General features: G+C 40.7%; 1 protein-coding gene across 2 annotated transcripts in view; it reads right to left on the reverse strand.

Annotated features, from left to right (window-relative positions):
* The window catches only part of rgl2 (ral guanine nucleotide dissociation stimulator-like 2), a 41,939-nt gene that overhangs the window by 13,301 nt on the left and 13,266 nt on the right, over positions 1–15,372 (reverse strand). For both annotated transcript variants that reach the window (XM_012876689.3, XM_012876690.3), the window contains 9 exons: positions 12,540–12,587; positions 12,037–12,120; positions 11,791–11,957; positions 9,911–9,967; positions 6,732–6,928; positions 4,120–4,229; positions 3,793–4,008; positions 2,590–2,693; positions 1,549–1,633 (listed from right to left, as the gene is read on the reverse strand). In XM_012876689.3, coding sequence (XP_012732143.2) covers positions 1,549–1,633; positions 2,590–2,693; positions 3,793–4,008; positions 4,120–4,229; positions 6,732–6,928; positions 9,911–9,967; positions 11,791–11,957; positions 12,037–12,120; positions 12,540–12,587 — 1,068 coding nt within the window. The remainder of the gene's footprint in view (positions 1–1,548; positions 1,634–2,589; positions 2,694–3,792; positions 4,009–4,119; positions 4,230–6,731; positions 6,929–9,910; positions 9,968–11,790; positions 11,958–12,036; positions 12,121–12,539; positions 12,588–15,372) is intronic.

Below are 15,372 nucleotides of genomic sequence, written 5' to 3' on the forward strand. Positions count from 1 at the left end.
TCTAACCGTTCATCAACATTTCATCCTTCTCTCTGCGCTGGTTGTGAACACGAAGGTCCTCGCCGAGCCTCGTTTGGTACCGTTCCTGTTCTAAACTTTCCCCTTCTTACTCTGACTGTGCAGTAGATCTGGGTTAGTTTAGTCATTTTGGAGACATTTCCTGCCTCGTGAAGATCAAAACAGCTTCCCTAAGCCTGACATGAATGTCGCGTTCTCTTATCTATCCCACTGTGCAGAATGTGTCACACCATATAATAACAGGAAGTCATCTATAACCACTTCTAAACACTTTAAATTACTTTCAAAATACGGTTAAGCCCCAAGTTACTCATACCGATAACAGATTTCTATTTAAATAAAATCTCTATGTTGAAAACACGTTTCTTTTGACTGGAAATAATGATGTTAACATTTTGCAGTGGCCACGGCAAAATTTTCACAGAATCTGTATAATCTGACAGAATTTGACTTTGGAAAGTGCCTTGAGATGACATGTATCATGAACTGGTGCTATATAAATAAAATTTAATTGAATTGAATTGAGACACTGTAGCTAAAGATTAGGGTGATGGCAAGGAGGCCTTCCAGCCTTAAAGACTCCAACTTTAAGGACGAAGCTCATCCCCCAAACTCAAGTTGTCAATATACCAGCAGAAAAAAACAAAAAAAAACAAACAAAAATGTAAGCAATTATTAATAGAGCTTTTGTTTTAATGCACTCAAAGATTTTTCTATTTACTAACGAGGCGAGTATAAATAAATTCCTACAAGCCTAATTTTATTTAAATCTATATCTGCCAGGGGTATGACTGTATAAATAACATATTTCTGTACATTTATTCTATATGAATTTTGGAGCTTTCTTAAAATTGGTATTTTACTTATCCAGCGATCAGATATAATCAAATCAGTGGTTGGATTTGTCTGAAACATTTCAGTTTGAGACGATGCTACTGCAATAAAAGATGCATTTATTGTATGGCCTTTTGCATCCTCATGGATGCTGCTTCATTCCTGTGATGTTTTCATACAAACAGGGAGATTAAATGCTGGGAAAAGCGTTTAACATTTATTTCTTGAGACGATTCACTCCGCTATAATTTGCAAAGCTCTGTTGATGTTGAGTAAAGACCTAAAAACAGTGTTTAATCTCGTCATTGAAAGGCGTTATAACCCCATGAATTCACCACCATTCGTTTACCGCACACACAGAAACCAAACTGTGTTATGAGACAAGAGAAACAGCGAAGCAACGAAAATAGCTCGTAGACTAATTCAGAACATTACCAGAAGAGCTGCTAAGATCTGCCTTTTTATCAGCAGTGTGTCAGCTAGCTGACAGCAGACCCGGAATAAACACATCCTTTCACAATTGACTGGGTGGTTTCATGCTGACCCTGAGTAGGAACCGCCTCCTGCCTGCTCACATTTCTCACGGCAGCAGATGAGATTATATCAGCAGTTTTAGCATGATTCAGCCCCTCAGCCACACACAGCGTTATTTATCTCCCCTGTCGTTAATGCGCTCCTTTTTCCACAACAACTCACCTCCTTCAGGAGTTCTCTGCTCTGTGAATAGTTGTCCTTGTCTGAGAATATTTCTGCCAGCTCCTCGTATCTCCTCAAGGCCTCTCTGCGAAAGAAAAACAGCTGTCAGTGGAAGATTGATGCGTGTTCTTGAATTATTCAAGGTAACGAAACTGTAGTTTCAGAAAGGCAAATTTAACCTGAATAAAGGTTTCAGACGGTGCGGCTAACAGTTTGGTGAAATCGACATGAAAGCAAAGATCCGACCGTTCATCAATGGCTGCTGGTGGTAGAACAGCGATACAGGGGCTGTTACCTTGGCACCTTTGGGCCCCTGAGTACCGACTGAGCATCATTTAAACATAACAGCTTAACTGAATATTGCAGAATCACGCAGCGTCTGGTGTAAATTTACACTTTTTAAAAACGTGCCCGTAAGCCAGTGTATTTGCTCCTGAAGGCGACCAGATTTGATTTCTCTACTGAACACTGGGGACGTCTCTGATTTTGTTTAGCGCAGAATCTCTGCCTGGGGGTTGGTTTGTTTTGTCTGAACTGTAACGCCGGTGGGGTGGGTGGGGTTAGGGGCAAAGCTGTACTACGTCGGGACAGTGGCAGGGCTGGGTAAATACCTCTTATTGCGCTAAACTTTTTGTACTCCATCATGATGCACTGAAATCGGAGACATTTCCGGGGACAGCTTTATGCCGGGGGTAGGTCATCCAAAACAGGGTCTGTCCCTGGAAATCAGGGGGCATCCGGTCACTCTACCGGAGGGGTGGAGTGATATAAGTGACATGAGTTCACTGCACTCCAGTGGCCTCTACAGCTACCAGATCTCAGTGTATTTGGGACGAGGAGCAGGAGCTTTAACATAATGTGTGATGTCAATATGGACAGAAACCTAAACGGGCTCTAACCCGGTACCTAATAAATTGGCCGGTGGGTGTATATCTCCTGCTGACTTAATGTACACAGGCAGGATGTGGGGCGTTTTAGATGGGACCAAACTTTCGGGAGGGTCAGTTCCTCGGTGAAGCTCTTCACCTAACCACCACACACCTGTCAGTTTCCTGCCACGTCCTCCTCAGCCGGTGGATTGGGTTACTCTGCAGCGCCGACACAATGGCATACAGGGAGGAGAAGTTCTTCCTGGCTCTGCACTCCTGTTCAGAACACACAAAACAGGACTGCTGGATGAAAGGGCCTTAGCATGCAGTCATTCTGCAACGGAGAACACCTGTGGGTGTGTGTGTGTGTGAGAACGAGAGGTTACCTGGCATTAAGTTACGCTTTCATTTAGATAAAATCACATTTGCAAGAAGCGGGAAATTACCTTTTCCTTCAATGGGAGCAATAAACTGCTCCTGTGATCTTATATCATGTTTGATCTTAGAGGTTTTTACAAGTAAAATGCTACTAAGATTATAATTAAAGCTGACATTTTACCGTCGTGACACCATTTGCCTAAAAATATGTAAATACAAAGACGGACATAAGTCTAAGCTTAGTTTGCAGTTACTACAAGCTCTTTTAAAGCCAAGGTGTCCAAACTTTTCATCCAAACTGGGCCAAAACTGCCAATATATATATTTTTTTACCAGCTACACAAAATATGAGCACACAATATCATAATGAAACAAATTAGTCAGATTTTCTGAAGGAAAGGGACATGTAAATCATTGTAGAGCCAAAACTTAAAACTGGCTTTGCACATTTGCCTTTTTTAAATAGATGGTCGTCCAGTTGGCAAAAATAATAAAAGCAATTTTGTTCATTCTCAGCAATAGGTACAGGACTTAGACAGGTCATTCTTTGAAAAGTATAAATATACAAGTAAAAATTATAAAAGTGTTCAACCAAATCATACTTTGATTGCAGTTGGGAACTTTGGACACCCCTGTTTTAAGCTGTCAACAGTTTAAACTGAAGACTAAATTGAGGTAAATAACCAAATAGACGAGTTTCTTTTTTGCATTATTTCCTGAAAATAACCACCCACCTGGGTTTCCACACAACCTGTTTTGCTTACAGTGGCTGCTATGAATGAGTTTAATGCCATGCCCACACATTACCCTGAAAATAGGATTATTCTGACAGGTTTATCGCCATTACTGAGACATTTTAAAGCTTTCAAACTTGAACTGACAAGATAACAATAACCTCATTTGAGAAAACCCAAATTTTTTTATCCCCGGTCTTATAAAACAACGTGTTTATGGGATGCAGCTGTAAGATGTAACGTTGGGATTTTAGTCCGCTGACCTCTGCAACGCTGATCCACTTCTCCAGCAGTCGAGCTCTCTGCTGGGTGCGCAGCTTCGTCGGCCAAAGGCAGGACGCTAAGACCGCGTTGGCCAGCTTGTTGAACTGCCGTATTGTGGCCCGGACAGACCAGCAGACGCCCTCCCTGCCCTTCTTGTCCCTCTGAGACCACAGCGAGCCGAGGCAGTGGTACGGCACCAGGCGGACAAAAAGTTCCTGGGAGAAAGAAACAGATCTATAAGTATCCCCCCCTCAACATGAAAATATGTTTTAAAATCAGCCATGTGTCTTCTCATTGTGCTCTCATGGAGAATCAAACCAACTCACAGTTTCTATCTTTGTGAGCTGCTCTGCGATAAGCGCTGCAGGGAATCCCAGGATGCTGGTGGCTTCAAACTTGGAAGGATCAGGAGGAGAGCTGCTAGAACTGGTCTGATCTGCAGAGACGGACAAAACTCAATGATTTCCTCAGCTGATGACAAAAATTAAAATTTTATTGTGTAGATTGCATTGGTAAATAAAGAAAATATATTTTCAGACTGTAGGTTAACAACGGTCATAAAGGAATTTTCAGAATATGACAAAAAAAATAAATAAAGTGCTCATGTCAATAAATGAACTGGACCACACCTGGATTCTAATTTCATATGTTTTACATCATTTGGGTTATTCTACCCATGTTTCTTTTCTCTGAAAGCACTTTTCTGGTTCAAAGGTACAACAGATTAAGATCAACACCCTCTTAGTTGCCTTGGGTAACAGTGAATGATTCACATTCAACTCAACTTCAACATCCAACATGGCTGCTTCCAGTGGCACCACCAGGGGGTGGAACAGAACCCCCCAATATCACCATCGCCACATCTAGTGCTATTTCTAGGCAAGCCACGTATAGTATTTTTTATCTAAACCTATTTAAGAGGTGTGACAACAGGTAGTTGCTATATTTATTTCCATTTGTACCCTATGTGAGAATTACTGCACCACCTCTAACATCAGCTACCACCAACCAGGCTGCACAGGCTACCGTACGCTAGCTAACTAGCTAGCTAGCTTGTCAGGTTCTATGTTCCTTTTGAAAGCACAAAACACACAAAAGCAGTAGTATTATTTAAAATTATTGCTTTATAAAACATAAATACATTCAAACCTAATTTATTTCATGTTTTTCTTAAAACAAATTCCAATTTTTTTTTATATGTAGGCATGTGCTAAAGCTAGCTAGTTCACTAATATTTTAGCTAATTCCATCAGTGGTACAACAGCATGACAATGAGCTTATTTATGCATCTATATTAAACAACAGAAACATTTAAGCATTCAGAAAAATCACTTAAAAGTAGTAACTTTTTAAGATAAAATATAACCGAACGCTCACATTTTTTACAACGATGTTAAAGTAACAATGTGTAACTTTTGACCACTAGGGGGCCTAGACCTGAAAGTTCCAGGTTCAGCGCCCCTGTAGGACACTAGCATGTGGTCATTCTCTTGTTCTTTGGGTCACATGACTTTCTGAGTGAATAAACTATGTAAATTGATTTACAGTTCTCATACAGTCTTCATCCGAAAGTAAATTAATATGCAAAAGTGTTTCCAAAGGACTTAAGTACATTCACCTTAGCAACAACAGCAGGAGTTTGGACTGATAATGAAAACTTGTTTAATTCATAAATTTAAGTTATCTTATGAGTAACTTCCTGAAGCCTGGTGGACATCTAAAGAACTCAGATACACAGCTTTAAATGCTTTCCTTCAATAATTAGCATAAACATCAAGTTGTGCTAAGCACAAAGCCACAGTGACACTGTTTCCTATCCTGCCATGTATGAAAAACGTACATTCGAACATTAAGTGTGTATCAGTTTTGATGGGCTCCTGCTCCAAATAGTGCATGTGTGCTGGATGTGGAATACACAGTGTTCTGCTGTGTCAGGACAAGGAAAGTTCATTTAGGCATTGCTGTCTTGTTTTTTGTTGTTTGCTTTAATTCTAAAGGACAAATCTTCACCAGCTCTAAAGGACAAACTGAAATGTTTATTAGCATCTCCAAATAATCTTTTACAACGTGGCTTATCTGGTGGTCAAATAACGTATGTTATAGTATCAGTAAGGTAATGCCAGACGGTCATTTTCCTCTAACACACTAGTTGGACCTCGTATAAGAGAAGTCTGAACCAAATGCTGAGAAATACTTAAGCCACGTTCACAGACACCAACAATGAAACTCATTAGGTTGTGTTTCCAAAACTGCTGTTGTTGTGCAATCAAACTAAAGCTCCAACTGGATAGGTTTACTGGATAACTGCATGAATAGGTATAATTCTGAGTTAATTAGCTGCTAAGTAAGCGGCAACCTAATCACAGTCTGCAAGATTAAACATGCAAAAAGTACTACAAAGTAACAAACCCTCATGGAGAATTAATGAGAGGTAGGAAGGCTGTCGAGTTTTTGCAAGAAAACGGTTATGTTTAAAAAGATTTCCAAAGGAACAAATATTTATGAATGTTTGAGCTTCTGATCATTGTTGCCATTTGACATAATTCTTTAGCGGCATATATTAAGTAAATGTGAGGCCAGTTCTGTAATAACTCCTTCACAACTTTACCTGAGGGAGCAGAAAACCCATCAGCATTCATAACGCAGGTCCAGTAAATGCCTGCAGGTTTTTGCACAAATCCATCCAGCAGATACTGAGCAAGCCTCTATGATTCAAAAGGGATGACTAAACAAATAATCACCGGCTTTTACTGCAGAACCTTAAATCCATAATCCATCAGAAGGCAATCTCACAACGTCCGCAGAGCGTTTTTTTGTTTCAGATCCAGAACATCTCAACGTTTCTGATTTATTTTATGTAGTTATGCGGTTATTTTTTTTGCATTTGTGATTTAAACTGGCCAGAAAGCCTAATTAGATCCTGGAGAAAAACACAGACCTCTGTGGTTGTCAGGGAGCAGGGCGTTCTCGCTGAGCTCCTCGGCCGTCCTGAGGAAGCGCGCTCGGAGGTCAGCTGCAGACGAGGAGTCCTGAGGCAGGAGTGGAACCAGACGCAACAGGCGAGACGGGTCTCCGAGGTTCTTAAAGTCTTCAGGATACTCCGAAAGCCACGTGCTAAACACGGAACACACCGCTCTGCATGGACAGCAAGGAAGAGGAGGAAGGGAAGAGAGCTGGTCTGAGTCATGTGTTCTGTTAGCTTCAGATTAAATCTGTTTAGAGCCTAAAATGGCTAGAAGCAGAACCAGTTGACACACAAGGTGCCCTTATTAACGTAAAACATTCTTCATGGACTTGTGCCTTCTTATTTAAATGATCTTGTCAACATGTATGCACTTTCCCGTGCCCTCCGTTCTCAGGGAAGCGGCTTTTTGATTGTGGCTAAGGACAGAAAAATGCTGCTGGAGAAAGATTTTTATTCCAGGTAGCTAAACTTTGGAACGATCTTCCTCTGCACATCTGCTCTGGAGATGTTTTAAAGCAAAGATAAAGACCCACTTGTTTTCCCTTTGTTATGCATCTTCAGCTGTATTGAAATGTTTTTTTTTTGTTTTCTGATATTTAACTGTACAGCACTTTAACTGAAGGTTTTCATTTCATTATTTTAATTCATAATATTATAATAATTGTATAAATGTAAGCATTATTATTATTATTATTATTATTATTATTATTATTATTATTATTATTATTATTATCATCATTACTACTACATCTAATACAAGTGTGGTTCTCTTACTGCATTAAGTAGACAAAAACATCGTGTAGGGGGTGGTGAAAGCTTTTCTAGACCATGTCTTTGGTTTTTATTAAATTGCTGTAATCATGTCTTGCTGCTGAACAGGGCTTCATTGTTATCAAACAATGACAGTAAAGTTATATTCTATTCTATTCTATTTTGATACAAAAGTCATATTTTCAAAAAGGGTTAGGCAATTTAGTCAAATCACTGGATCAAGACAGAATGGGGTAAAATAAGTATAACTGTACCAGGCTGTACCCAAAACAGGCAGGACAAAATAAGGTGACTTTATTAGGATGCCTCTTATTAAATATGGAGTAAATATGGAGTAAATTTAAGGTGAATAGATCAGGATGATGTGATAATGCGTTAAAGTTGAACCTTTTCCTATTTGTAAGCATAGAGGGACCATCAGGATGTGACATCGTTCCACTTCAGGTCATTTTCACCGTCACCTGCAGAATACTGTGTTTCACAACAGATTAAGATTTATTTCTCTTCACACTCAGAATAAGATTATAAGACAAATCATCTGTTTTCCTCCTCTGTGAAACATTTAGAATGTGAAATTTTACTTTTAACAGGTCAAAGTTTTAATTAGAGTCTGCTATGGTGATGCTTTCCTTAATTGTGTGATCCTGAACCGAAATACTCTTTTAAATCCTCATAATGATTTATATATTTGAATGTTTGAATGTAATTTTATTTTAATTTTAGGGACCTCAGGGGATCCTTCCTTGTGTGAAACCCCTCCCACATTAATACAGTAAGTGTAGAGTTCAGACTCCATCCTCTTATGGAGGAGTTAGCGATATGAGTTAGCAGATAATTCGCTGCTCTCGCTGACATGATACGGAGACAGAGGTAGTCCTCACATGGAAGAGAAACGTCCTCACAGCTCTGGACCCGACATCTATGGGACTGACTGATCAGAGAACGCTGTGTTTTTATCCGGTCTGCTATTCCTGGCATCCTGCAGAAAGTGTTTTTCTATCTGATGCGGAGGAGGCTTTGCCAAAACTTCCTCCCTTCTTGCTGAAAGTCCCACCAGAACCAAAGCCTGTCCAGCAGCCATGAACACGAGCGCGAAGAGAGATCACGCTGTTCCGGGCCCTCTGTGCAGCGAACCTCAGTATTTCCCGTCCTCCAGAGACGTGTGGGTTTGATAATGGAGCCCACATGGAGCACGCATGTGACCCCCGGATGACCCACACTCAACACCCAGGTTGGACTGTTTATAGTACAGACCATAGTAAACCAAAAAGAACGTCCTTTCATTCCTTTATCCATCTTCTCTGCGCTTAGAGGACTAGAAAGGTGATCAGAAAAAAACAAGGACAGAGCGGAGAAAAAAACTGATAAAGTTTTACAGCTCCTGGAATCTGGACCAGTTGAATGATAAGTGGCCCAATGTTCACTTATTATTATTTCATTACAAGCCAAAGCCTTTGATTCTCCGGTCTGTAGAGTTTAAAAGTGCAGCAAATGTAGATTAGTTTGATTACTAATAACTGTACACAGGTTTAAACGGCAGTTCTGGGTGTTTTTTGCCTTGGTGCTTGGCTGCCATGTTCTTGTCTCTGGTTAGAAATAAGTCATTGTGCCAAGAAATAGATTTACTCTTGCATGTGAGTGTAAATTGATTGATCAATGTTAAAGAAACAAAATGCAGCAAACTGCAGCTATAAATATTTCAGCTGAAATATTTCATGGAAAGAAAGACTTGGAAAGACTTTTGTAATCTTCTCTTCTGAAAATTGTTTGGGATGTCTGGAGAAGCCTTGGAGAGAGTTCAGTACGGTCCCCACAATGATTAAATCCACGCGTGAGGGTTTGCCTTTCAAATGGAGTGAGTTTCCCCGTTATTCTGCGTGACCATCTGTCCATGAATAAAGTTCTAAACTTCTGCCTTTTGTAATCTAGTAAATGGAAATTCAGGAACAGTTTACCCATAGAAACATGTAAACATTGCTTTGGTTAACAGAACATTTGTGTCAGCGTGAAAAGTTTTGGCCACCTTTGTAAAAAGTATCAGCTAACATTCTGACGTGTGCAGAAATCTGCAGCAGTCGTATGAACGGTGCAGTGAGAGCGAACCAGAGCCAAAATAACAGCCTCACACAGCGATTTTCACTTTCCAAACTCACTTCACTGGATTTGTTTAAAAGAAAAGTCTCATGCTATGTTACTAAACTATACTAAATCTATCTTTAACTCATCAAATGAAAGTAAACTCCCAGTCCGCTAAAACTGACATTCCTTCAACGACAGAAGCGAGAAGCAGAAGTGTCTTCAGAAGAAGTCTTTACAGAGAGAGGCGGCTTCTCGCTTCTATTTACGACACTAAGCTGTTTTTTTTGTTTTTTTAAACTCACTTGTTGAAGCATTGTCTCGTCTGACTTCTCTCGCCGTCCCCGGGCGGGTGCTCTAATCTGTAAAAGAGGAAGAAAAACGTTTATGCAGACAAAAATAAAAGATTAAATCCTGCAGCAGCAAACACGTTCATCCAGGAAACGTAATAATGATATAATGTTTTAGAGAGGTTAGTGCTGTGGCAGCACTTAGGCACATTTTCACACCAATATAAATAGTAGAGGCTCCTGCACCTCCTCCATCAGTTTTACTCTTACTGGTGCAAACGGCATCATTATTTACCGTTGGCTCCTTATCAACTTATCCAGTGAATGGGTTCCTGGCTCTGAGCATTCAAAGCAAATCATTCACAAATGAAACAAAACATGTTTTTTTTAACTATCCCCTTCAGCTGATCCGCTCTGAAACCTGGAGTTGTTTTATTTAATGCCCCAAAGCAACTGTTTTAAAATGATAAACCCTATGAATCACTTTATTTTTTCCTCTCTCCTTACACCTCGTCACTAAAACACGACACCCGAGCTTCCCGTTGGCAACAGCGCGACATTTTGTAATCGACCTGCAGCCTTAGGACCTCACAACTTCCCTCGGTCTTCCAACGTAATACCTGACAGTTTGGAGGCGTGTGTCCTTCTCCTCCGGTCTGAGGCCTGCTCCAGAGGGAACGGCGCTGCGGCTGATCCCTCAGCGCGGTGTGATGGTTCAAGCCCCTTGGGCAGATCCTGTTTTGTTGCCCATAGCTGCTAAGAGACTACCTAAGAGACACGCTGCCAGCCCAGCGTGAGCATCATGAGGTTGCAGCATTAGCAGGTGGTCAGCATTGCCCAACTTTTAAAAATACTCCCTGACGACGAAGCCACGCAGGGCTAGATAGGCAACCACTGCGGCTACGAAGCTTTTCCAGGTATGATGCTATAAAGATTAACTGCAGGAGTTTTGTGCACTAAACAGTCGGGGAGCTGTTCTGCTCTTTTATGCTTATTTAACAGCTCACTTTGCTCTTGATACACCGCTCCGAGCCTCTGCAGACAACTTTCCTCTTCAGGTTGAATTTTAATGCTGTGGAGAGCTTTTAGTCCAAGTACGGGGACGGCGCTTGATGCAAACATTTTATTGTCTTTAGCATCAGAATAAAAAAAAGTCGCACACAGGAGAACTACATAAAATCCTCAGTTACTTGTGGAAGCTATGAAGCTAAATGTTCTCTAAATTATTAAGAGAGACACCAGCCTGATGTAATAAACAAAACAAAACAAAAGGGGACTCTATACATGGTGTTTGTGAATTGGGGAAATATTTAAAGAGGAGTTAATAGTTTCCGGTTATGTTTACAGCAGAATTGGATGTTGTTCAGTGGAACAGAGCTGAATGAATTTGCATGTAAACCAACCTCTTGTATCAGCCGCTGCGTGGCATGCAGGAACACAAAATTTGTTTGCATCGGAGGAATGTGTGAAAGAAAACTGAAAATGTTCTCGCTACCTGCACCTAGGTGACATTATAAAGCAGGGAGTGGATAAAGCGCTGGGAAAAGGAACCAGCATCAGAGTGACGAGCAGTAGAGGAGGAAATATTCTTCTTGGAATCAAAACAAACAAAAAATGTGTCATTTTTTCTAAGAGCCATTAGTGAGCATTTATGCTCTGACATTTTCTCTCTAATTTGACACGGAGTAAGTATTCCCCGTGTCCCGGTGGAGTGAAGGTCCCATAAACCCGGATCAGCCGGATTCAGAGAAGTTCAGGCCGACCAGACAGCAAACCGACAGCAGCTGCAGCCGCTACGCATCGCTGCAACAGGAACTGCAACAAGACTCCGTTTCTAATCCTTCCTGAAAATCTGGGTTTGACTTTAGCGCTGACACGTGACGCAGTCCTGCTACCTGTCAGTGAGGATGTCCAGCACTCGCTCTGTGGAGGTGAAGGAGCGGTAGGTGGAGAAGAAGATGGAGACGAAGGAGGAGTCCCCCAGCGAAAATGAGTGGAGGAGGTGGAGCACCAGCTTCTCTTCCGTTCCGGCTTTTATGGACTGGGAACGGGACACGGCTCCCTGGAAATCAACAGGAAAGGACGCTGTAAACGCCTGCTGGCTCTTCTGAAGCAGATGCAACACAAATAAAGCAGCTTACCAGTGGACTGTTGGAGGAAACATGCTGTTGTTTGACTACAACAGTGAAGATAACCCCCTCCTCCTCCTCCTCCACCACGGTGGACTGTAAAGAAAGGAAAACCGTGAAAACAAACTATTTAAACAGCTCTAATTTATCTACATTTTGCTTCCAAGCAGACGGGCTTTATTGTGATTCTTTAAATTGATTTCTGAAAGTCGTTCTCTGTACTTTGGCCTCTTTTTCGGGTAAAAAAAAAAAAGGGGAAGATGATTCACTGTTTTTTTGTGCAGTGCTGCATGCAGCTTAGCTTCATGTGTTGAAAGAAAACACCCCATAATGTCTCCTTTGGACAAACTGCCCTCCATAATTAAAGACTGCGAGCATCTTTGAACTCATTTCCTACGTGGAGCTCCAACGATCCGGTTTTAGCCTCAGGGAAAGTCCCTGACACAGTTTACGCTGGCCTACTAACTCACAGACCCCACAGCGCGTGTTGCAACGGGAGATCCGCTCATTCTTACCAGATCCAGAGGACAGTACCAGGTGGTCTTCATCGGTGAGGAGTCCGTCTGAGGAGAAGACACACGAGACAAAGTGAAACACGATGGCACGAAAAGTGTGAAAAGGGTTAACGGCACCGTGTGGAACGCTTCAAAAGGGCTTCAAGTTCGAGAGTTTTTAGATGCTAACACCTGGATAATGTTTAAGAACGAATTAAGCAAAGGCATGGCATATCTAGGAATACTAAGGTTATGAAAACTGATGAAAATAACTATTCATCATTCAGTTTCTCAGATTAGAAGTCCATTTTTTTCTCTTTGGGATCCCAGAGAAAGGTGCCAGAGTTCTGCTGTTTGCTCAGTCGTCTGGCTGACTTTTAGGCTTTCTTTAGCCTGAAACAAAGTCAAATTTGGTTTGTTTAAAATATTCCCACAGCCGGTCACGGTGCGGCAACTAAAGGAGCAACACTTAATAAAACTACAAGCAGCGTGTCTGCTCAGCAGCTGACTGCAGGCTCTACCTGAGCAGGCAGCCTGACTAATTATTCAGTTAATATCAGGATGGCCGGGCACAGAAGAACATCATCAGGCCAAGATCCGGCACCAGCGGTCACTCTTTCAGGGAAGATGTTTGCATCCTGGACAGAGAGGATGGGTGGTTTCAGAGAGAAGTGAAGGAAGCCATTTTTGTGAAGATAACCCGTCTGTGAACGGTGGTGGAGGCCACTGTGACCCAGTCAGCGCCCATCAGAGCACTAACGATTGATAGGAACCATGTTTGCATGTCAGCAACCAGTTTGGCCACGCTTAAACGTGTTGATCCACTATGCAAAGGTACAGTTTATAAGGCCGAGTTTACCTAGAACTCTGCAGACTGAAACAGGAGAAGAGACGAAACGTTTCAACAAAGAAGAACCCGTCCCATTTCTTTTTTATTTTTGAATTTTTCTACCTGGATTATTGAGCTGCATCAGGACCTAATGAGAAAACATTCTTATAACCGTCGTATTGTTTAAGCAGCGTTAGAAACAATTCTGTTTATTTTCTGTTTAAAATAAATGCAAACAGTTCATGTTTGTGAGGTATTAGCGTGAGAGCCCTGAAGCCATGATAGTTTTACTCAGCGTTATTATATCATGAAAATATAATGTTGACTCCTGAGCCACAAGGCTGCAGCAGCAGCTGAGTTTAAGAAGAAAGAAGAAAAACACTGGAAAACTCTCAGACCTCTGATTCTGGGCTGGACGGCCCTTTGCAATGGATAAAAATAAACAGTCTGTCCAATCTATCCCAATTTGCTCTGCACTCAAGATGCACCCAAGAGATATTTCTTGTCATTCTTGTTGCAGCAAACTAACCATTTAAACATGTTTTTTTTTTTTTTAAACGCCCTAAAAACAAATAATGGCTCACGTGCTACAACATGCTGACAACCGTTCTAATCAACTTCAGTGCAGCACGATCAATAACAGCAGCAGCGCTAACCCTCGGCCTTATCACACTTAGACATGCGGCTCTCGGCCTGCAGGATCCTGCAGTCGAGCTCAGGTTGCACAGAGCAGATGAGTCACGGCTCTCCCATACGGCAAATAAGTGTGATGCATGCAGCCGCTCTCCTGAGACATTTGATTACTGCCAAAACAGACGGGGCGCTAGGAAGCAGATGATCTTTGACTCAAGCCAAGCAGCAGGAGCTGTGGTCTATAGCAACTTATCTGACAGCCACAGTTAGAAGGTACGCCACAGATAATGATGTTTTATAAATTAATAAATGTGGTTGGTTGAACTATTTATGCTCTAAGCCTCATTATCAAAAGAATATGTCACAAAAAAGTACAATTTATTTTATATCTATTATAATAACAGCAATGCATATTGTTCTCCTGTGAACAAAAGCTAACACTTTTAAAAGCATTTTGTCGGCTATATTTATCTTGAATTTTAGAATAAAATAAATAATTGTTGGTGCGAGGTCTTTCTGCTTTGCTGACTGTGTTTACATTACAACATATAACTCTCACCTCAACCATTATTGATGAGCACTTGTGTTGTGCAAGTTTTCCAGGGTGCAATCTTCAGACCGCGTTGGTTTGCTGGCTCTGAGTCGCTGTGAGTCAACTGTTTTGATCTCCATAACACACCAGTAACTATGGAGGGCTGACTCTGACAAATTCAACAATGAATGTAGAACTAAATACAGAAACAAATACATGCTAAATAAATACATAAGCATTAAATACACAAAAATACAGCAAATAAATAAATGTAAGCGATAATTAAATTATACAATGAGACATAAATGTAAATATCTCTTTTAATTACCTGATTTATTTATTCCTCTTTTTTAAATAATTACATTGTTTATTTGTTTTTCATTACAATTGTCAACTTTATTAATTACTTACATTAAATACATTTATTTCTGTTTATGCTTTAATATTTTTAAATATTAAATATTCAATTCTTCCTTTCTGTATTTTGACCCCTATTTATTTATTTATTTATTTATGCCTGTCCTTTTTCCATTTCTGTATGCATATCTGCCTCAAGATTAAAAACACATCTGTTTAAAATTGCCTTTGACTGTTCTAGTTAAACAGTTTTACTGTTTTTAATGTTCTTTTTTGTTACTACATTCTATCCCTACTTGCTTTTATTCTATTTTCTATCTACATTTTATTATTTTGCTATATCTTAATCATGTAAAGCACTTTGTATTGTCTTGTACTGAATTGTGCTATATAAATAAATTTGCCTTGCCTTGCCTCATTATGCAAATGGGGAGGGGGCCGGCTTAAGGGGAAAACTGCTCCCTATTGGTCAGTTAGCATCAGCCTTCCATAGCTGGCAGTGG

Source organism: Fundulus heteroclitus, chromosome 3 (genome assembly GCF_011125445.2).
Source record: "Fundulus heteroclitus isolate FHET01 chromosome 3, MU-UCD_Fhet_4.1, whole genome shotgun sequence".
In the NCBI taxonomy this organism is placed as follows: domain Eukaryota; kingdom Metazoa; phylum Chordata; class Actinopteri; order Cyprinodontiformes; family Fundulidae; genus Fundulus; species Fundulus heteroclitus.